The sequence below is a fragment of the Anabrus simplex genome, chromosome 5 (genome assembly GCF_040414725.1).
Source record: "Anabrus simplex isolate iqAnaSimp1 chromosome 5, ASM4041472v1, whole genome shotgun sequence".
Taxonomy (NCBI): Eukaryota; Metazoa; Arthropoda; class Insecta; order Orthoptera; family Tettigoniidae; genus Anabrus; species Anabrus simplex.
This window is the reverse complement of record NC_090269.1, coordinates 42,006,054-42,030,791: the sequence shown is the minus strand read 5'-3', so window position 1 is coordinate 42,030,791 and position 24,738 is coordinate 42,006,054. Positions and strand designations below refer to the sequence as shown.

Sequence of the window (24,738 nt, the reverse complement as noted above, 5' to 3'; positions counted from 1 at the left end):
GGGTAAATATTCTAGTACTCCTACTGAAGGCAACTTTCAACAATGTGGTTTAAGTTGCTTAAACAGCAGGTAAATGACCTTTTCAAATATTCACCTTATTCAAGTTGTATTTCACCAATATAATGTATATTTTTGACATTTTATTTTCTCTACTACCTTCAGCTAAGGCTTCCATGTCAGGTCAGGGATTTTTACCTGGATCTGAGAGCTGGTTCGAGGTTTGGTCAACCTATGTCCACATTTCCAAGAATAATGCCAAGAAGATCCATCGTGCCGACCACACATTATCTGTAGGCGTTTGGCCCAAGCAGCAGTCGCTTAATAGACCACAGCCCTTCAGAGCTGTTGTGCGGAGAGGGCTTAATATTCTGGAATTTTTCCCAGTAAGGTTTCTGTAGAGCACAAGTTAAATATTTCAAATCGTGCCACTCGTGTCAATTTCTGCTGGTGGGTGTTACAATCCATGCTTGATGGAGATTTAAATCCTTCGCTTTTGATCATGTCTGACAAAGCTTGGTTGCACCTCAATGGGTGCATTCTTTTTCAGAATACTGTGTGTTATTGTGGTGGAGGATAGTGTTATGTGTGGTGTGTGAGTTGCAGGGATGTTGGCGACAGCACTAACACCCAGTCCCCGGGTCATTGGAATTAACCATTGAAGGTTAAAATCCCCGACCCGGCCGGGAATCGAACCCAGGACCGTCTGAACCGGAGGCCAATATGCTGACCATTCAGCCAACGATTCGGACAATACACAAGGTACCTCTTCATGATGCGGAAGTGGGTGTTTGGCAAAAATAATTGGACCCACATTTTTTTATGAAATTCCGAACGATACCTTGTTCCTATTTTGCACCCCTTCTTTAACATGTTGAGGAACAGATAGACTGTGTCTACTTTCAGCAGGAGGTGTTGTAGGCCACACTGCAAGTGATTCTACGGCTGCAACTAGACATATGTGTTTGGTGAACAGATAATGAGTAGGGGATAATTGCCAGTTCGTTCTCCAGATCTCAGTATACGTGGCTTTCATTTGTCAGGAAATTTCAAACAGAAAGTCAATCGGAACAGTCCATGTACAGTTGAAGTCCTGGAAAACGTAATTAGGAGAGGATATGTGAATTAACAGAAGATGAAGTACATCATGCGTCACAGAATTTCTTTTGAAGATGGCTGGTCTGCATAGACAAAATTTGAAGTAATTTTCAGTAGCATCTATGACATTAAGGTAAGAAAAGGAAAATCATTGTTGGTTTTTTTTTTCACGAGGCTGCTTCCTCATTTCTTCTTGTTGAAGAAAACAACAGCTGTCTCCAGAAGGAAGGACTGTTAGGGCTCTGGAGGAATACAGTCTCTCCTTCACATCAGTTTGCTATGTGCATCTCACTTGGGTTTAAGTAACATCGAGAGATTTGCACCTTTCAATGCATGTATTATTATTATTATTATTATTATGACATCTTCAGCTTAGAAGACATAAAAAGACAAGAAACACATTATTCAAAACACAGATAATGGATATGTTAGAAAGTTTTGAAAATGTTATATGCCAAAGTTGTCTTTTCTTTGTGAACCTACATGCACTGAAAGGTGGAAATTTCTCGATTTTAATTAGATAGTGTAAATGCAGATACCTAATAATAAAGTTTATCAATTGTCACTTGAGTTTTGCTTAAACTCTTGTTTGGTGGTCAGTATACTTGGCAATTTGGAACAGCTCTTTTAGCAAACCAAAAGCTTTAGTAAAGCCAAGTCACAAAACAGATCAGAAATATTATGTTGCTATACCCCTTGTGGATGGGAACGGTACAATACACCCATAGTATCCCCTAGTGTCATAAGAGACGATTGGAAGGCTCAATTTGGAGCAAGGGTTTCCAACTACAGGACCTGTAGCTGAGTATACCATTGCTTGCAGTTACTTGTACCAGTTTCTTCAATTTCAACTTTCCTATCCAACTTCCCTTGGCCAATTCTTGTTCTCTTCTGACCCCGATGGAATTAGGTTTGCCTTCACGGCCTAATCTGATACCTTCATTCTTTGAAGGGTTGGACCTCCTCCATTTTGCCTCCGATTAGTGTTAATAGAGGATGGTTGCCAAGTTTTTCTTCCTCTTAAAACAATAATCACCACAACCACTCCTCTTGTTTGAAACATTAGGCTATAAGATGCAAATCTGAACAGGCTGGTGATATACAATACAGACAGAAAAGTTGAAGAACAAAAATCTTGACTGGAATTTATTATACAATTTTGGAGAAAATTGCCTTCAGTCTTTAGTATTAGAGTCCAGCTCATAGTTGTGAGAAGAAATAAACTAAACTAAAGGCACGCATGCAACTCTACTGGGTGCTATTCATGCTGAGTTCAGTTTACAAGATCATGCTATTAGTTTTAGAAGGTCCAGGTCTAGGTTGCTTCTTAATGGCACCAGTAGTAGGAGCCATGCTCTTCCTTAAAAATCCCGGGTTAGACACCGACCGCCTGGTTTTGCGGTTTCTCTCAAATGAAGATGACTCTGCCTCATCTTCAGGAGGAGCAGGTTGGGTGTACTCACTTCTGAAGGTGTCTGCTGATACAGCTGTATCCTGACTGGTCTGATACTGCCTAGGTTTGCGGCCGCTCCAATCACGCAGGTTTGGATCAGCATCTGAAAGGATATTATTAAGAACACAGAAGAAAAATCACGAATGTTGAAATATAGAAATAAAATGCTATGAAAATTAGAGAAATTTCACAAAATAACAAGTATTATTATGTTATTAAATACACAGAAGAAAAATTACAAATACTGAAAAACAGGAGGAAAGTGCTCCGAAAAGAAGGAAACTCTTACTTCGCCATATTCGAAGGGTATATACCGCGTTATTTCTAGGGTTGCAGGAGCTACCATATTTCATGAGTTTTAGTCAAGTATTTGAGATCGGAGAGCCTTTCTAACATCACGTGAAATGTTACTCACAAAAAACAGAATTCGAACCCCGGTCATCGAGGTGGAAAGCCAAATGTTACGTCAGTGAGTTAAAACACGACCCCCGCTTCTGAATCGTGGAAGAAGATGGGTACAAATAAGAGGGAAATATAAAACAAAGAGAGACACTACTCGATTTCCGTATAAACAAATAATTACACTCCTACTTACACTTAATAATTATACAATCGTGCAGTTTAGACAACTGACTTTTTAATCTTAGATAGATGCCACATATACTCACAATATACTTGAACTAACAGGTTGAAGATTGCTTCATGACCGAACTGCATAGCAATATGAGCAGGCGTATAACCCTAAAAAGAACAAAAAGTTATATCATATAAGCTATTCAAGTATAAAATCAACATAATTCATATAATCAACCATAAAAAAACTAATTAAATAAATTTTAATATTATTATTCTGCCAATTCTGAACCACTCGAGAAAATTGTACAGACTGCTTATAGATCATTTGACCACCTCAATCCTCACTTCAACCTTGATCCATAGTTTTAAAAATTTGCTTCCTCAAGAATAAGGGTAAGTAACTTACTCCATAAGTTCTAATAAAAGGTATAAACCATACTGACCCTAAAAAATTAGATATTATAAACGCCCTTAACGACAATAAGATATAAGATAAAGAAAACTTCGAAATCTGATATTCTAACCAACCCCCTAATACTCTAACAATCAATACTAACAATTTTAAAGAGATCAGTAAACAAATTATAGGTGTTGGAAACATGACTCAACTTAACATACATCCCCCTAAAATTGCTATTATAACTAATACTAGTATTCTCTTTAATATAATTCATCCTTCGTCATTCAATGGGTGAAATGATGTAGAATTAAATTCACCAATTATAGAATAATATACTAACCGTAACGAATAACATACAGTTAAACCTGTAGAAAAAAAATATAAGAAAAAGCTAAAAATATTAATATAAGATAAACTAACAATCTCTAAAATCAAGTCCTTAGAAAAAACCCCAGCTAAAACAGGTATTCCACACAATGCAAGATTAGAAATATTAAACCATACGGCCGTTAGCGATATTTGACTACAAATATTCCCCATAAACCGAATATTTTGAGAATCCTTTATATTATGAATCAATGAACCAGCGCATATAAATAATAAAGCCTTAAACAACGCATGTGTTAATAAATTAAAAAAAAGCTAATTTAGGAAATCCTATTGCCAAAATTCTTATTATCAAATCCAACTGACAAAGAGTTGATAAGGCAATAATCTTCTTCAAGTCAAATTCGAAATTAGCCCCCAACCCCGAAGCGCTAATGGCTTATCGTATGCAAATACGGTAATATACAGTACTTTTCCATCCCAGTGTGTCATGAGAAATTCTAATATGGAACAGAACTGAGATATTTTCGCGAACGTATTTAAGAGACATGCGTTCATTCATAGCCATCTATAGTGGGAAAAAGGTAGCCTTTGGTGCACTTGGTATAATTTATGCTATAATAGCAAATGGTCTTCTATGATTTGTAGTAATGAGTCACCACATATTTACTGTAGGTATCGACGTAGACACACACGAGCTTATTTCACTTCAGCTACTATAACAATTGCTGTTCCTACAGGAATCAAAATTTTTAGTCTACTAGCAACTAATCACGGAACACAAAGAACATATAGCTCATCTTTACTTTGGGTGTTAAAATTTGTTTTCCTTTTCACTATTGGTGGGTTGACCGGAGTAGTGTTAGCTAACTCCTCAATTCATATTATCTTACATGATACATATGTACTATGCATGTACTTCCATCACGTATTATCTAAGGGAGCAGTGTTTGCTATTATAGCTGGATTTATTCCTTGATACCCTCTATTCACAGAATTAGCATTAAATCCTAAATGACTTAAAATTCAATTTACAACTATGTTTGTAGGTGTAAATTTAACATTCTTCCCTCAACACTTTTTAAGGCTAGCTGGCATACCACGACGACACCCTGATTACCAAGATAGTTCCACCTTTTGAAATGTAGTCTCAGTTTCCCGTGGTTTCTCATTTTCATACCAGGCCTTCCTTAATAAAGGCCACAGCCGCTTCCTCCCCACTTCTATCCCTTTCCTACCCCATCATTGACCTAAGACCTATCTGCGTCGGTACGACGCCAAATCAAAATGAAGGGTCCTTTATTGGAATTATCTTCCTTTCTCATTATTTGAGAAAGAATGATTTCAAATCGAACTGTCCTATTTCCTATGAACATGGTAAGTTCACTGCAGACGGCTATGGTTCATTCCATCTCGTACTTAGATTTTCAGGTTCCTGAATCCAAAGTCAAGAGGAAAATAGCGGTGTACGTCCTTTCTGATATTAATAATAATAATAATAATAATAATAATAATAATAATAATAATAATAATAATAATAATAATAATAAAGTAGTTCAATAATAACCTAAAAATTTCAGTCATGTCAATAATACCAAATATTCATGTGACCCCCCTTCCCTTTTTAATGATATTTGTTCGTGGCGTCGACCTCTGTAGATCTTTTGCCACTACTTGCACCATATGATACGAACCTGCGAGTAATTGCGGAAGTGTAGAGTGTTGCATGTGAGGAAAGGAACGTTAAGGACGACACAAACACCCTGTCCCCAGGCCAGGGATGTTAATCTTTTACAGTCAAAAACCCCTGACCGGGCCAGGAATCGTACCCTGACAGGCGGACGCGTTGCCAATCACTTCTTTCTCCTGCTGTGAGAAAATGTACACGGGTTGTCAACACTCCTCTCCGGTTGCAGACAAAATTAAAAGAACGGAGGCTCGCTCTGCCATGACTACACCCCTGAAGACAGTCACTTAGCTGCTCGAACTCATCCCTTCTTCCCAGCAAGCGGGGCAGGCGCGAGCTAAGTTCACAACAGCTGTAGCGACAGAAGTTGCGATTTATACCAAGTTTTGAGTCACTTCCCAACTTTGATATTGCAACACGTGCTGCACCAACATTTCATTTTAAAGCGGACACGGGATATTGCATGCATACACACCACATATTAAATGAAAGGCGGATTGGAAACAGCGTCACATCTGTCGAGACAAAATAACAACTCGTTTTAAAATGCGGCCGCCGATTTAATAAACGCGATCACAATTGCACACAGATGTGAAGGGTGAAATGGGGCGGTGTGGGGTGCGTCGTAGGAAGTTTGTCACTACTTGAAGAAGCTCGAAGTGTGAAACAACACACACACACACATGCCCCTTCTACAACAGTATTCAGGTTTATGAAAAATGGCACAGACCATTTAAGGCCATAACCATTCTTACGAGGTTCTCTTTTTCTATAAAAGAGGTATAATAAATAAAAAGGAAGGTCTCTACTTAGTTCAAAAACATCCATTTCCTCAAAGGAAGATGAAAGTAAACAATGAATAAGTTAACTATTAAGAGCTGTCTATTGAGTGTCATTAAACAACTCAAGAAATTAACAGTCTTTGCTACACAGCGCGGAAAGTATTCTGTAATAATAATAATAATAATAATAATAATAATAATAATAATAATAATAATAATAATAATAATAATAATAATCGACCGAGCGAGTTGCTCGTTCGGTTAGGGTCGCGAAGCTGTAAGTTTACATTGGGGAGACAGTGGAATCGAGCCGCAATGTCGGCAACCCTGAAGATGGTTTCCCGTGGTTTCTCATTTTCATACCAGGCCTCCCTTAATAAAGGCCACAGTCGCTTCCTCCCCACTTCTATCCCTTTCCTACCCCATCATTGACATAAGACCTATCTACGTCGGTACGACGCCAAATCAAAATGAAAAAAAAAATCACTAGCCTACTGAACGATATTTAGGGACCCCGAGAAGTCAGAGGTTTACCCTGAAAAGATGCTAAAATGTACGTGCAAGTCTACTGATAAGATTCACGTAGTAAATCACCCATGAACTCCACTCTGAGTTTCGCAGCCGACCTCATTACAAAACATAGGCCTATTTTGAAGTACAGCGAGACACGCAAACACATTTGATTTACTGACCAATAATGACTGACTGATTCATTCACTCATTCATGGCATTGTTGGTCGATTCGAGTTGACTCATTCACATGGAGATAAACTACTAAATCCACATTCTTCTAAAATGATGTACGCAATTTCTAACACAAATCTTTTCCAGCTGTAACGTAAGACGTATTTTCTTTTTCAAGAGTAAGACGAACAATGTAGGCCTACTCAAGTGTTGTAACGGAGTTTGGGGCATTACTAGTTTTACACAAAAAATTTGTAGTTTTACGTGACTATTGATATTGTGATTATAGCCACGGGACTTCCAATTTGCGTGGATTCTGAATACGTCACTTTTATTTTTTAAATCCCACACTTACTGGTCGGGATTCGAACCGCGGCCGTCTAGGTGAAAAGTCACTACGCCACTCGGCTATTACGCCCTTGCCACGTGCACTATAGTGACTTTCATATGCAGAACTACAGTATTGATTGAAAGATGACAAAAAGTACAATATATACATAGTGGTGATTATTATCTTCAAGGACTAAACATGAGGATTGTCTTCCCTTTCATCTCGAATAAGAGTGGAAAACTAGCGTCGGGACTGGAATTTTCGAACGGTTAACTTCTAAAATCTAGTGACATGCGATGTCAGGTAATCAAAATATTCGAAACGAAATATTATAAAAAAGGATCGTTGATTAAGAGCTTACCTTCTGTGCTCAAGGTTGCGAAGTCGAATCGGGGAGCAGTGGGTTGTTATTTTAGAGGACTTCAATGCGAGAGTCTACTGTAGGCCTATAACTTTAGATTTACTACAATGTTTAGGAACTTCTTTCAAGGAGAAAAACTGGCACTACAGCGCTTCTTAAAAGCTATTATTATTATTATTATTATTATTATTATTATTATTATTATTATTATTATTATTATTATCCGTCAAATTGCTATATAATGATGGACGTCGGGGTTTCGGATGTTGTCATTCAGGAGTTCTTTAACGTGCCAAGAGCCAATGACACGGTGTTGCACTCAGATGCCAATTACCTCTGCTAGCACCGAACCTGTTTTTATAGGAACAGAAAGACGACGAAGAGACTATGTGCCTGAAGTCGATTATTATTATTATTATTATTATTATTATTATTATTATTATTATTATTTAAATCTCAAGTAACTAATGAAACCGAGTGTTTATAATGAGACAAAACACGTAAAGTAGACGAAATATGACAAAACAACTATAGTGAATAAATTTTCCCAGCCACAGGGCAGCGATATCACCAACGAAGACGTACAGTAGCTTGCACTGTAGACTACTGCTACCTACCGACTTTTAGCTGAACTCAATGCACAGGGAGCAGAGGCCTATTTCACAAACTTGTCTTCGCATAAGCAAGCACCAACCTTCCGACTTCATATTAAGGGATCGCTACTACTGCCCACCTTCACACTTACAATGACTAAAATAAAAGAATGTATTCAAGAATTAACTACGGTTAGTATTTTATTGGTACTGGGTACATGTCTACAAGTACACGCAGTCTCGTTTTTTTTTTTTTTTTTTTTTTTTTTTTTTTTTTTTTTTTTTTTTTCGGACAGGGCTGGCGGTAACATTATCGCGATGGCCTTTGCCTGTAAGGTACAGTTAAGTCAGCTACCAGTTCGAATCCAGGCCACACGGAAACTTTCAGCAGCTATTTTAAGGGTAAATTCCCAGATTTTCTCTTCAATCCACCTACCTCAAGTGGCACAGTCGGTTAGTCCTTCCCTTCCTAATATAGAGGGTTCGATCCCAGCTGAGACTGATGACATAAGAAGGTGTTAGTCCACCGCATGTTCTATAGCCATCGAGACAAAACGTCAATACTTTGGCGTCTCTTAAAATCTGTAGTAGCCTAATCGAAGGGACTTGAAGCAAGAAACACCATCATTTCCCTCCAGTTACTTCAGGAAGATAAAGGTGAGGGTATAATCTCATTTTAAATCTCGGGACATATTTCTTTTTCGCCCCTATTATTTATACTTGGAAGGTTCCGGTGCGAAATAAGCTCAAATTTCTGATCAGTACGAGTTATGCATGCAATCCTACACTTCTCAACAAACGCCATTAAATACCTACAGAAATTGTCTACCATATTACAATTTATTTATTTATTTATTCATTTATTTATTTGCTACTAGTTTATTGCTACACTAACTCAAAAACTGTAGGTATTCGGCGACGATAGAATAGGAAAGGCTACGCCAAGGAAGGAAGCGACCGTGACCTTAATTAAGGCATAGCCTGGTGTAAAAGTAGGAAACCACGGAAAACAATCTTCAAAGCTGCTGCCGATGGTAGAGTTTTCATACTTGAATCGCCGAAAACCTTCGATGTGTTAGTGTGACGCAGAACCACTTGAAAAAAAACCGACCTATTAAGACGGTCACAACTTTACGGACAATCCAATTATTCGCGCACATGTAGTCGGTGTTAATACCGAGTAATTGAACTAATATCAAAGGGTTCCTTGCATAATCAATATACGGTTTGAGTTTACAAGCCAAATGACAGCGAACGAAAGTGATGATATAGAGGGCAATTGTCTTTTTCGTAATGAATGTAAATTGGCTGTACTGTACCGAACAACTGCTCGAACATGACCTCTATAATGGCTGCAATAAATCAAGCTTCAAAGAAAGCATGCGCGGCAATACACCGCTCCAATCCAAGGGAGAGATGTCAGATGGCGTTCGAGAACTAACGTACTACCATATGATACTCTAAAACTATGAACTGAATCATGACTGGAAAACAACTCCGTAAAGCTGCGGCCTTTAAACGGGTCGGCAAATTTATCATAGAACAGTCAATTAGTGTTGGTGTTAATTTGATAAAATTGTCGCATTATTTTTTTTTATTTTTTTTTGCTAGTTGCTTTACGTCGCACCGACACTGATAGTCTTCGGCGACGATGGGATAGGAAAGGCCTAGGAAGTGGAAGGAAGCGGCCGTGGCCTTAATTAAGGTACAGCCCCGGCATTTGCCTGGTGTGAAAATGGGAAACCACGGAAAACCATTTTCAGGGCTGCCGACAGTGGGGTTCGAACCTACTATCTCCCGAATACTGGATACTGGCCGCACTTAAGCGACTGCAGCTATCGAGCTCGGTGTGTCGCATTATTAACCTCTACTGTGTTCCACTTAAGTTTTGTTCAATTCCAATTTGTTTTATAAACATACTCATATATTTTTTTTTTTTCATATCAATCATAAGAAGACATTTTTCCCTTCCCTAGTTATTTCCATAGGCACTTCAGGGAATGGAATGGTAAATACTGTATTACTGTATAATTTTTTAGGTAGCTTTCCAAAGCTAACTCTAATAACTTTGAATAGATAAGATACATCAGTACGGACACCCCTCAAAAAACATAAATAAAAGAATAAACACAGTCACAGCAGTAAATTGGACTGAGCACTTAAGGTTCCCTTGGTCTCTAAGGAGTTGTCGCCTTTCTGCTCCCATGATGGCTTTCCGTGGTTTTCCATTTGCATACCAGGCTGTACCATAATTAAGGCCACGGCAACTTCCTGCTCACTCCTAGCCTTTACCTATCCCATCGCCGCCATAAGACCTATCTGTGGGCCGATGACCTTCGATGTTAGGCCCCTTAAAACAACAAGCATCAACAAGCAAGGCCTATCTGTGTCGGAGCGACGTAAAGCAAAACTGCAAAAAAGTTTAAATATCTAGGCGAGTGGACAGACCTCAACATGTCTGAGAAAGAAGCGTTCAAATCACGCATGAGTGAAATGGAAAGTGCACACCATCTAATCATGGGTGACTACAACGAAAGATCAAAATCCTTGAACCCCAAGCTAAGACTCTACCACGCCGTCATTCGTCCGGAGACACTCTATAGAGAGGAGTGAGTTGCAAAAAAGCACCTTATTGAGAAACATGAAATCAAAGAAAGGGAGATTCTGAGTAAAATCTTAGGCCCCATCAAAGACAATTGTGAATACAGAAGAGCGGAGAATGATAACGACTTTTATGGTAAACAGGTTACAATATATATTAAACAGACTAGTTGTTCAACACAAAATCAGAGCACTCAAGTAAAACAGAATCTGAATTTGCCACCCATTTTCTAGACACAGGGCACGAATGTACATACATTAATGGAAGGATGGAAAGTGAGTCCTATGGGAAACAGTCTTAACGCCCTAGAGCAAGATGAAATAAATACCCACTCTATTAAAGTAGGTACCACGACTAGTAATCGTCTCCCTCCGCAAGGCAGAATCATCAAAGTCAGTTCTCTCTTACGACAATTCGCAAATATTTCCATCGAAGAGAGTCATATTACATCCCCAAGGAAATATGTCCCCTTTTATTTGGTAATAAGCTAACTGCCTACGAGACACGTGTTTGAAACTGTGTTTTTCCACTGCGAGGCACATGACGCGGCTGTCTCCGCCGCAACGCGCCTTTAAAAACGGCTCCAAACACCCTCTCAAGGAAACCTTAGATTAAATTTCTGTCTCAGAGAATAAAACAAAGAAGAAATATGGGAAAGTAATATGATTCCTTGAACAAGTAAAGATTATGAAATTTTGATGACAAATTTTCAAATTAAGTTGTGTTGACATCTGCATAAGGCGAAGACAAGTAGGGTGAGGAGAGGGGTTCACACCTGCTCCTACTATTAACCCTTCGGTCGATGTGAAAAGGAGGGGTTGGGAGATGATTTGCAAAGTTTCAATTACGCCAAGTCGAGGGCGGAAGAGGGTGAACCATGCTTCTCTGGCTCAATAAACCAAGCAGCTCTAGAGGGGGAAGGCGCAAGGGTGCATACGTCAGAACCGTCGCTTTATTTATCTATTTTTTATTTTATAAACTCTCTTAGGATGAAGGGATAGCTGTCTTGGAGGGGGTATCAATTGATGTGACAACCTCTCAATAATACAGATGGAGTCCTAAATTAGGAGTGAAACTTAAGAACAGAAGCCTACTCCTAAATGAATTACTAGAGAGATATAAAAAGGAATTTTCTTTTAGTAGTTAATTTTCGGAATGCAGGGGAACGACCAGCAACAAGTTGTTCACACAACGCCACCCTACTCACCACAATGCGAAATTTATAGCTAAAATTATATTCTTTTTTATTACGAAATGATGTGTTCGTTTATTACTAATGGCGAAAAATACCCCTAAATACTCCAATTCCGAGTCCGAGAGATCGGAATTATGATGATCGTTTTTTCATAAAACGCAATAATAATAATAATAATAATAATAATAGTAATAATAATCGTACGGTCTTAGCAATCGTGTGCAAGTATTTTAATCTGACGCCACCTGAATGCTTGCTCGTCAATATCGACGTTCTGTTTTACTCTAGGCCTGCTAGGTGGCAGAGTAAACCGAATCTCTCTTAGGCGTCCATGGCTGAGTTTTAATGAATTTTGTCGGGTAAACACCAAATGTGTTACCAGATATATTTTACATGCCGACATCTTACGACATGGAGTGTCGAATGGACTTTTCTTCCGCCCTTCAAAAATCCGATTACCTCTGCCGGGTTTGAACCCGTTATCTTGGGATACGATGGTCGACACTCTACCAATGATCAACAGAGGGAGCTAACAAGAACAATTAAAGGAATTTATTGCCTCAACATTGCATGTAGTAAACTATACATTGCAATTGTAGTATACGGCAGCTTCAATTTTGTATCACCGGTCTTGATAAACGACAAAATTGATTTTATCAACGACACAACAGTCATCACTATGGCTCGGAAGTTGAAGACCTATAAACTGCCTAAAAAAAGACCTTCAAAAATACCTAAAATATCCAAAAATGCGAGCTCAAAAATGGCTAAAAGAGACGTAAAAATGCGATTCAAATTCATTCGTAATTTTAGTTTAAATTACACATTTAATGATGGGGAAATACAAAGTTCTGGTGGAATGCAACAATCAATGCGAAAATATACGACTGAAATAAGTCTTTCCGACAGTATATGATTTTAGATTAAGATAATTAAAAAGGAATTTGATGTTTTTTAACAAAGAACTTGCAGAAATTAGAATGAAATATTCTGTTCTATCTAGAATGAATTCAGCGAATCTGCAATGGACATCCTGGAGAAAGAAATTGAAATCAGTATAACTAGAATCATATTTGGCTTAACCACACTAGGGTTACAGAAACTGGAATTCGAAAACCTCACCTCAGTTGGCTTTGCAGTATATCACAACAGTAATTTCCAGGTTCTTTCGTGTAAAGGATCGTCTGTATTCAGACAACACGTTTCGAAACATCGAGAAACTTCCCTTCAGATCAACCGATGGTAAGGGTTCATACTTGAATTAAGTGAGATCATCCTCGTCAAAAATACACACATTAACATTTTCTCCTTTCAATTTTTCACTTACCTTGCAGATAATTTGATACCGCTGGATTTTTCAAGCACCAGTTTCATTTTTTCATTCCATTTCATTTTCATTTCATGTTCTCTCTTTTCAGATATGGTTCAAATATATGTATTTACACTAGAGAAAAGATGTTTAAGAGATGATAAATTAACGATTCGAATTAAGAATGAACATTAAAAATGTCATCGAAAGAAGGTGAACTCGCAAAAAAACCGTTAACACCTAAAAAAGGACCAATAAGCCAAAAAACGGCGAAAAGGCAGAAAAGGACAAGTAAAATTCATCATTTTCGGACACTCTGGAAGAAAAAAAAGATTTTCCGCAAGTTACGAGCCCTAGTCATCACAGATCGTAGAGTGAATCTTAATCAGCATAAATATAAAACTTCGGGGCACAACTACTTCGATGTGGAGATTGTATAAGAAGACTTGCAGTAATGACCAGGTTTCAGCAAAAGCTTCAGCAGAAAACTTGCAATTTACTGCATTAGAAAAACATTTATTCTAAGGGAAAAGCCTAAGTACAATGACTACCTCGAAGGAGGCAGAACACTGAAGATCATTATAAGTATTTGGACGATTTTCCCGGAGGACTTCACAGAAGACAAATCGTATCTCAACAGGAAGGTTTCGGAGAATTCCTAGGAGAGAGCCATTGCATTGCTGACTAAATTACTCTGCCATCGTTTGGTATTTATCGGACTGTATTTTGTAAGAGCGAAAGCAATGGAAATTAAGGGTCCCTTGGGCTACTTCATCAACTGGTTATCAAATACATGAAAAGAGCGAGGGCGACTTCTGGTACGTACAGTGAGAGGTGTAACAAGAATGTCGTATATCAAAGCCACAACTTTCAATGCTAGCCTACGTGGTTTGAGTAAATAAACAGGTCGAGCTGTTCGGCAAACACGTGATAACTATTGAAATAAATTGAGGGTACAGGCTAATACTAAATGCAGAAGCAAATTTTAGTGGACCGTGTGATTCAGCAGCCCCTTCCAATATCGTTTGCTGCAGCCCAACTTACATGCACATGGTTATAGGTGTGCTATTCCCCTGCAGGTGTACTGTATGGTACTAATGTTCAGTGAGCACATTTTGCACACGATTCTGAACCCTAGCGAAATATACTATCCGTTCGCAAAACAAGACGCCTTGAAATCATACAGCAACGTCCTTTTACCATGTAATTATGTTAATGTGTCGTGCCTCGTGACCGGGTGTAACGAAGAGGGGAATCAATGCATAAAACTAGGTAACAGTGCAGTACTGAATGTCTTTAAACACCGAACCGGACGGCGTATGTACTCTGCTCTGATCGTACGATTTCCAGCAGTGTAGCGTAGCGGATGTGGTTAGGCGTTCGCCTAGTAATCGACGGAATGTGCCAGCGGCGGTTCGAATCATGCATCGTTCAAATGTTTTTGCAGCGGTATGATGTTTGAATACGTAAACGCAGACCCACGTTTGCCACATTCAAACAGTAGAATGACGCTATCATTCATCTTGTGCCCTGCGCATACTCTGCTGGATAGGGCCTGAATGTAATGTAATGTAATCTCTGCTGTCATTCGGCATGTTTTCCACAGAGGAATACGTTAACATGCTCCTCATTTATGAGGAAGCAAGATAAAACGCGTGCGAGGCATTACGTCTGTACCAGGAACGGTATCCCGACAGGCGACACCCGGCTGCTACGACATTCCGCTGTGGTGAAAGACGCCTGAGGACAACAGGCGTGATTTCCAACCAGCCACCAGCCCGTGACAGGCCCGTTACATCGGGCGAAACAGAAGAGGCCGTTCTGGAGGCAGCTCGTAATAATCCACACATCAGTACAAGGGCGACTGCACGACAGGTGAATACCAGCCAGCCATCCGTCTGGCGAATACTCCATGAACATAAATTTCATCCATACCATCTTGAGCTACACAAGAGCTCCGTGGGCGGGATTTCGAAGCTCCAATGGAGTTCTGTCGGTGGCTATTAAGCGGGCTGGACAATGATGCAGCATTCATATCGCATACCTTGTTCTCAGACGAATCGCGCTTCCACAATAATGGGAACGTCAATCGCTACAACATGCAATATTGGAGTCCGGACAATCCTCACGGGGTGCGACAGGCGGCCCATCAAATACGATGCGGAGTGAATGTTTGGTGTGGAATCGTGGGGGATCACCTGATTGGACCTTATTTCTTTGAGGGCCATTGGACGGGCCCACGCTACCTGCACTTTCTGCGTCAGGAGCTCCCACTGCTGCTGGAGGATGTGCCCTTGCACGATCGTTTGAAGATGTGTTTGCAAAAGGATGGAGTTCCACCACATTCGACTTTGCCCGTTCGTAACCATCTGAACGAGGAACTGCCAGGGAAATGGATAGGACAAGGAGGCCCTGTTTCTTGGCCCGCCAGATCACCCTATTTAACGCCGTTAGACTTCTTCTTGTGGGGACATTTAAAGAACGTCGTACCGGGCGAGTTGGCCGTGCGGTTAGGGGCGCGCAGCTGTGAGCTCACATCCGGGAGATAGTGGGTTCGAATCCCACTGTCGGCAGGCCTGAAGATGGTTTTCCATTTTCACACCAGGTAAATGGAGCTGTACCTTAATTAAGATCGCTTCCTTCCCATTTCTAGGCCTTTCCTGTCCCATCGTCGCCATGAGGCCTATCTGTGTCGGTGCGACGTAAAGCAAATAGGAAAAAAAAAGAACGTCGTTTACACTCAAGCGCCGGAAAACCTCGGCCAGCTCTGGTAACCCATCACGGGCGCCTACCGAGCAATTACACCTGGAATGCTTCAGCGCGCAAGACGATCTATTGGACACTGGGCCCGAATGTGCATAAACCAAAACGGTCATCACATCGAGCATTTGCTGCGATAAAATCTTGTCAGGGCAGTTGTGTTCCTATTATTTCCGGTCTGTATGTGTCCGGCCTGCCAATTAATCGGTCATTTCTCAGGGCCACAAACACATTCATTCACGCACAATTTGCATGAAAGCGGGCATTGATCTTACACTGCGTGCGGTACGTGTTAAACAAATATTTTTAAAAAAATTGTAATGCTCGCTCCGCACTCGAACCTCCCACCTAATATGCAAGCCCACTCCGCCACCGCCTTTACCAACTGCACTACGGTTCCGTACGGAACAGTGGGCAGCTTATAGCAAGTATTAGCTTTACTGAGGTCACAATATCAATTTAGTGTTTCGCCGGCGTGTCAGGTTCATATGATCTAGAAGGCACACGCATGTCTTCCAGGGTTTAATACGAGTATAACATTACGGCGTCCTATCATGGTGAGGCGGTAAATACCAAGATATCCGGTTGTGTTGTCTGAGCATACCGGCAGGGCAGATGTTTTCAGGACGGAATGAATATTGTGGGTTGCATAAATCTACACTGGAAGGGGCGGCTGAATCACGCTGTATATTGAACCCAATTAACGTAGTCTGCAAAACAGCGACGATGATTCCAGCGTCAAGTGCTAGTGAAACTATTTTCTTTCTAAACGGAATCTCGTCCCAACACATTTTTGTTTCAACCTACATCTACCACTGAATTACAAGAGGGCGAACAGTTATTCTGTAAACACGCAAACACAAGGATGATAAAATATTCAAGAGAGACCAGTATCAAAGTAATTACATTTCATTTATTCCGTCAGTAATTACTCTATGTGCATCGTATGTGTAAGGGACACGTTCATACCCACTGTTTGTCTCAAAATAATCATGAAACAATATGCCTAATACGCGTAAAAGCAACAACAGTGCCGTGATACAGTGAAGTTAATAATAGACGGAATAGTAATATTTTTTGGAACCACAACGTTATGTTAAGATTTTATCTAATGTGCTATATTCTATTTTTCTATCACGCGCAGTCAAGAGCGCCTATATAAACCATATTCACAAGAATTCGACCCCCTCCCCCTACCACACTTTGAGCGAGTTTGTTCCAGCTATTGAATGAATCTACAGGAGAAATGTGCACCTTTGAGTATCTACAACCACCTTTGTTGAAACAGACGAGAACCCAGAACCACGACAGGATACCAAAGAAGATATTCTGGAACTTTATGTATTCGTGAAGATAATCATAGATAAAATGTTTGACTTCAGGATCGTCATTGGTGGTTAGGCGTGTTCACATCTCCTGAAAGAAAATTAGTGTCGTTTTCATCCAAGATTAGAGACGAGTTGGGTGGAGAAATTATGAAATATGAGAGTACTAAATAATTTAATTATTTTTCCCTTTCCCACCGTAAAATTACACCTTGTTTGATTAGCTACTCTATTTTTGTAAAATAGAAGTAGATAGATTGTTATTTCAGACATAATATGTTCTCTTACCGACCTCGCGTGTTTCCTGTGTTGTTTCTACGTCTCACACTCCATTGTGTTAGACACGGATTTGATAGTGTATTTCCAAATTTAATTCATGCTAGAATGCTTTGAATTTTTATTAATATTATGTTACGTCCCACTAACTACTTTTACGGCTTTCGGAAACGCCGAAGTGCCGGAATTTCGTCTCACAGGAGTTCTTTTTACGCGCGCGTGAATCTACCGGCAAGGGGCTGATGTATCTGGGGACCTTCAAATAACGCAAGACTGAACCAGGATCGAACCTGCCAACCTGGACTCAGAAAGCCAGCGCCGTCTCAGTCAGACCTACTCAACCTGGTTCAAAATAATAGTCATATGCTCCGATATAAATTAATGTTTACTTTATTATCGCCGGGCTGAGTGGCTCAGACGGTTGAGGCGCTGGCCTTCTGACCCCAACTTGGCAGGTTCGATCCTGGCTCAGTCCGGTGGTATTTGAAGGTGCTCAAATACGTCAGCCTCGTGTCGGTAGATTTACTGGCACGTAAAAGAACTCCTGCGGGACAAAATTCCAGCACCTCGGCGTCTCCGAAAACCGTAAAAGAGTAGTTAGTGGGACGTAAAGCAAATAACTTTATTATCGTACGTAATTCAGTCGATAGTTGGAGGATAATCTAAATACGTCTAATTTTACAATAAGAAAGGAAAAAATAATTAATGGAATTATTCCATTCAGATATGGAAGATCCGATTCATAAATATCAGACGTAAGACAGGTTTGAGAATTATTCCATTATTTCTTTAGCTCATCTTTTATAATTTCTCCACCAAACTCATCTCTGAAGAATATCTCGGGTTAGTTGCCTAAGTTCATAGTATTATCACATGACTGAATTTTGTGAAGGTGCCACTTTTGTTTTACCACAGTAACTATATTCACCTCAATAACCTCAATGTTAGTTTCCATGTTATTAACTACAATTAAATCACGTTTTATGTTAATTTCAAATTAAATTAACTTGTAATTTTAGATACCTAGCTACGATGAACTTTATATTCAGTTTATGCAGGTGTATAATTATATGGTTTGGCATAGCAGCAGGCTTCACAGCCTGAGCCCCGCCATGTACAGAAAGACAACAACAGATTAAATTAAATATTATTATGATGTGATATTTATCTCTACGACGTATTTTTTTATGCACATTGGTTAAATGTTTGATGTTGCTCTATGTTGAATATTCACAGTTATGTTGCTGAATCAACGATTTACATTGGATTTAATTAAGATGAGCGTTATTGTGATGATATAGGTCTGTGATGGACAGCAGTTGTACGATGATTGTGACTGCAAATACACTCAATTTTGTGTTTCCTTGTATTAATTAGGGAATGCCTGCCTATCGTAGATAACGCTGGCAGAAATTTTAGGATGTGTATTTGAAATTCAATACGACGATACGTGATTTTTGTAGTACTTTATTTTCTGCATCGTGTGATTTATCTGCGTGTTCTTCTATTACATTCCAACCACAAGGTCGAGAAATGATTTTTGTGCTAATTTCAAAGACTACTTTGAATCTATTTTTGTGGCATATCTTCTCAGGCCTAACTTTCCTATGTATTTATAAATCTGTTCTTCCATTTCTGATATTTTAATGATTTATCCATGCAATGGAACTTTACTGATTATGACTACCTGATTGATACACGTTACGGTCCTCCTTTATATCTAGATGACGCAGTTTTCCACGACTATGAGAAGTCTATTTGAATAATAATAATAATAATAATAATAATAATAATAATAATAATAATAATAATAATAATAATAATAATAATAATAATAATAATAATAATAATTTATTCTTCGTAATCCATTTACCAACCAGGGTTGGTTTTCCCTCGGACTCAGCGAGGGATTCCACCTCTACTGCATCAAGAGCAGTGTCCTGGAGCATGAGACTTTGGGTCGGATGAAAAAACTGTGGAGGAGGACCAGTATCTCGCCCAGGCGGCCTCTCCTGCTATGCTGAACAGGGGACTGCGGGGAGATGGGAAGATTGGAAGGGATATACAAGGAGAAGGGAAGGAAGCGGCCGTTGCCTTATGTTAGGTACCATCCCGGCATTTGCCTAGAGAAGTGGGAAACCACGGAAAACCACTTCCAGGATGGCTGAGGTGGGAATCGAACCCACCTCTACTCAGTTGACCTCCCGAGGCTGAGTGGATCCCGTTCTAGCCCTCGTACCACTTTTCAAATTTCGTGGCAGAGCCGGGAATGGAACCCGGGCCTCCGGGGTTGGCAGCTAATCACACTAACCACTACACCACAGAGGCGGACATATAATAATTTAATTAGTATAATAGTGGAAACAAAACCTCATGATTGCAATGAAGGGTAATTTACATATTTCTGAATATGCATTACTCTGATATTTACGGATGTGTTCGTTTTCGATGCTGTGTATTTAATATGTGCTACTTTTCTACGTTTTTCACGTCTAAATTTCATCGTTTCCTTGCACTGATGAGTCCAGCGTTGCATTTTCATTCATTGCTAGCACAGTGTGTTTTGATACTTTTATTTATTTTGTGACTGTGAGTCAGCCGGCCAGTTAGTTACATTGCATAAAGATAGGACGACTGATTGATAAATAAATAATTAAAAATATATATTTAAGACAATAACTGCTAAATAAGATACACAACGCTTAATTTATGTGCTAAATATACAGGATATAATGGTTTTCGCCCTGAGTTATTGCTTTTTATCAATTTTTAATTTTATTTTTAAGATTCTTACCTCACCAGGGAAACTCCAAAGAATATTTCAATGAATTTAAGGAATGTATATATGTCAAACCTTTGCCCCGTTGCTGTACAGGGTGGGTATGAAGTGAGATGAATCTTCGTAGCGACAAGTTTTACGTCCCCGTTCGACAGATGAATGACCTCAATTAATATCAATATGCCCTCGCTCCATATGAGCACTGCGGAGAGTTTTGGAATTTAACCCAGGCTTTTGGTACGCAATCTAAAAGCAAAGCAAAGTCATCTCCGTACAGGCCATGAAGGCCCTTGGAGGGATGGAAAGTAAAGGCTTTCACAATTTTTAACCTCGGCACGTGATGGGGTAGAGTGGTTAGCTCTACGCCCGGCCGCCTTTGCCCCCAGGAATTAACCTGGTACTCATCTTTGGTGCAGGCTGAGTGAACCTCAGGGCCATGTGCACCTCCGAAAGTGGAAATCTCGTTTCTTAAACTTGACGACTTCCTGACGGGGATGGGATTAGAAATTGTATATCACCACCTATCCTACCCAAGCGGTCAATATTGTGATGATATTTTTGTTGACCAACCGAACTCGAACCGGCCAGAGCCACCAGATTCCACGCCTTAATGATCATGGCCACCGGGTGGGATAATGAAATTAAAGAATAATGACCGGAAATACTGTACATTTACTGTAAATGAACCGTATTAGTTACAATAGTTAGGGTTTTTTCTACATACATCCATTTAGCTTGTAATTAATTTTTGCTATTTAGCTTTGCAGGGTTTTCGTTCTCAGGCGTAACGTAAATACCTTCTTCATAATTGCAGCTAACCAGGGAATTTTCTTCTTAATTAATAATTACTATGCATGTCTAATGCCTTTGCTGGCAGGACCTAGTGTTTACAGTGCACTATGTCTTCTAGTATGGGCTAGAGCAATTTTGTTACTTTCATTGATCTGTCTCAGCTTTATCCTTGGCTTTGACAATATGAAAGTGACTGACGTATGACCGATGCTAGTAATGCCATTCCTTCTGCAGGCAGTCCCTGCTATGAATGGTATGAAAATGTTGCTCGTAGGGTCGGTCGGTGCATGCATTTCAGTGGGCTTGGCAGACTGACATGTAATAGCAACTTCTGGCTCGGTGAGGAAAGCAACGGGAAACTATCTCACTCCTCATTTCCCTAGTACGCCTCTTCAGTGATGCCTAGGCCATCTATGACAGCTGATGGCAGAGCTGTTGAGGATCCAACCAGCCTTAGGGCTGAAGACTGGACATACATGCATGTCTAAAACTTGTTTCTCTACGGAGTCGGGTATGAAGTGAGATGAATCTTCGTAGCGAGTTTTTACAACCGGATGCCCTTCCTGACGTCGACCTCATCAGAGGAGTTAACGAGATGAGATGTATGACGTGATGTATATGATAGTAGGAAGGGAGAGGGTGAAGCCCAATACCACCACATAGTTTACCCCTGTCGAACAGCACCTGCTCAAGGTTTTACGTCTCCATCCGATGGACGAATTGCCATCACCCCATACGAGCACCGAATTTAACCCAGGTTTTTGGCACGCAATCTAGTGATTAGGAAACAACGGTATACCACCACCTATCCTACCCTCCCGGCCAACATTCTGATGGTGAAAATATTTCCGACCAACGGGACTCGAACCGGCTAACCACAGTGTCAGACCATATAGACTTCACACCTTAACGATCATGGCCACCAGGCGCGTTAAAGGGAAGGATGATTCAGGGTGTGAAAATTAAAGACTCCTTAGACCTCGCTTACCTAATAACGTCGGGGTCGGAAGTAAATAATAATAATAATAATAATAATAATAATAATAATAATAATAATAATAATAATAATAATAATAATAATAATAATTGATTTACATCCCACTAACTACTTTTACGGTTTTCGGAGATACCGGCACAGTCCCGCAGCAGATATTTTACGTGCCAGTAAATCTACCGGCGCTTTCGAATACCACCGGTTCGAATCTGCCAAGTTGGGGTCAGAAGGCCAGCGCCTCAACCATCTGAGCTACTCGGCCCGGCTGGGGTCGGAAGAGAACAGGAATTGATCACAGGAGTCCGGATAGGACAGATGAAAATGATGAGCCTAATACAAGTACGTGAAAGCAATGCTTGACTCAGCTAGGGAACCAGTGATCGCTGACCCACGCTCCGAAATTCAGAACCCATGGGGATTACTACTTTTAGTCGCTTCTTACGACACGCAGGGAATACCGTGGATGTATTCTACCCACAGAGGAATTATTAGGGGCTAACATGTGCGTTATTCTAATGTAAATTGAGTGCTTACACTGTAGGCCTATATGAGGTTCCTACGTTCGACTCTCTAATAAGATTTATGTTTTCCTTGCAATAATTCATTGGGAGAAAGAAAGTTCGCCTTTCCACATGAAAGAGACTGAAAAAATTGCTGCTAATACGGAACTAAAAAGGTAAGCTGTAGCATGCAAAATTACGAACAGTTTCAAATATAAGATCTTCGAATAGCTATTACCATTCTAGTGGGAAGAAGAGGAGAAGCACGCCAAGGTTTATCGAGTCAGGTAGAGTGCGTGTGCTAAAATGATTACCGAGGTATTCGGATAATCAATGCTTCCTTCCTGTCGCGTATCCGGGAAACGCGTGCTATGGGTTCCCAAGTTCCGATGTGACGTGCCGATGATGGTCTTATTATTCACCAGCTGAAGGGAAAGGGCCACCTAATGAAACAGCTATATTAAAACGTGGGGTCCATTTACTTTTATAGTCAGTAAAAGGGGGAAATATGGGTCGTAAAGGCTGGGACAAGGGGGACATGAGAGTAAGGAAATCCTGAAGCACATCACGTTCTATCCTCAACTTACACTTTCAAATCGTCCTACCCTTGACCATGAAAATGTGTCCTATGCCATGGTTTATACAGATAATAATAATAATAATAATAATAATAATAATAATAATAATAATAAAAATAATAATAATGAATAAAAGGGTGAGCTTCAAGATTTCGAAAAAAAAGGAGAGGAGAATCTTAAGGAAAATTTTAGGACCACAGAAAAATGCTGATGGGGAGTGGAGGAATAGGAAAAATGATGACCTCTATAAATACACCGAAAAAATCACTGTCACCATGCGAAAGCGAAGGCTAAAATTCTATGGGCATCTAGAAAGAATGGATGAGAAACGGCTAACTAAGAAAATATTCAAGTACATCACTGGACTAAAAGCTTCGACGAAGTGGGTGGAAGAGGTAAAAAGACATGCAATAGAAAGTGGACTTACAGTGGATATGGTTCACAACAGAAAAGAATTTAGAAGTCTTGTGGACAGCATCAAAACATTCCAGGAGAAACCACCAAAATGTAGACCCAAACTGGTCATATCTGAGAAAGAAAGGAAGATCAGAAGTGAAAGAATGAAGAGGTTCTGGGAGGAGAAGAAGAAGAGAAAGCCTTAAGTTCAATGCGGTCCATAGGCGGCCAAATTCGGAAACAAGAAGAAGAAGAAGAAGAAGAAGAAGAAGAAGCAGAAGAAGAAGACCTCGGCTTCCTTGTTGCAGGCATTTTTAATTGACGCCGTTTAGGTTCCTTGTAGGTTAATTTCATTTTTTCGCTTTATTCTACCAAATGGCAGAGAATTCTTCTGGGCAATCTATGGCTTTATTAACTTCGCCGGATGAACACCAAAGATCCTTTACATCCCGACATCGCTCGATATGGAGTGCCGAACGAACTGTTTTATCCTACAAAAATACGACTATTTCTGCCAGGTTTGAACCCGCGATCTTGAATCCTGAAGACCGACACTGCACCGCCAATCTGCATTCACATGGGTGAATGTTAGAGATACAAAGGACTTTGTTTCTACATTTATTTCATTATCATCGTTACACTTTGCTTTACGTCGCGCCGACACAATTAAGTCTTATGGCGACGATGGAATAGGAAAGGGTTACGAGTTGGAAGGAAGTGGCCGTGCCCTCTTAAGGTACAGCCCCAGCATTTACCTGGTGTAAAAATGGGAAACCGCGGAAAACCATCTTCAGGGTTGCCGAAAGTGGGGCTCGAACCCACTATCTCCCGAATACAAGCTCACAGATGCGCTTCCGTAACAGCACGTACAACTTGTTCGGTCACACTTATTTCACAATCCTACTCTAAATTAGTTGGTTCGTAATAATAATAACAATAATGG

At 40.0% G+C, this 24,738-nt stretch overlaps 1 protein-coding gene across 1 annotated transcript in view; it reads right to left on the bottom strand.

The window, feature by feature from the left end:
• LOC136873715 (uncharacterized) overlaps window positions 1-24,738 on the bottom strand; it is a 102,004-nt gene that overhangs the window by 56,055 nt on the left and 21,211 nt on the right. Inside the window, exons 3-4 of the mRNA XM_068227759.1 lie at window positions 3,217-3,289; window positions 2,378-2,651 (exon numbers count right to left, since the gene is read on the bottom strand). Of these exons, the coding sequence (XP_068083860.1) occupies window positions 2,378-2,651; window positions 3,217-3,289 (347 nt within the window). The remainder of the gene's footprint in view (window positions 1-2,377; window positions 2,652-3,216; window positions 3,290-24,738) is intronic.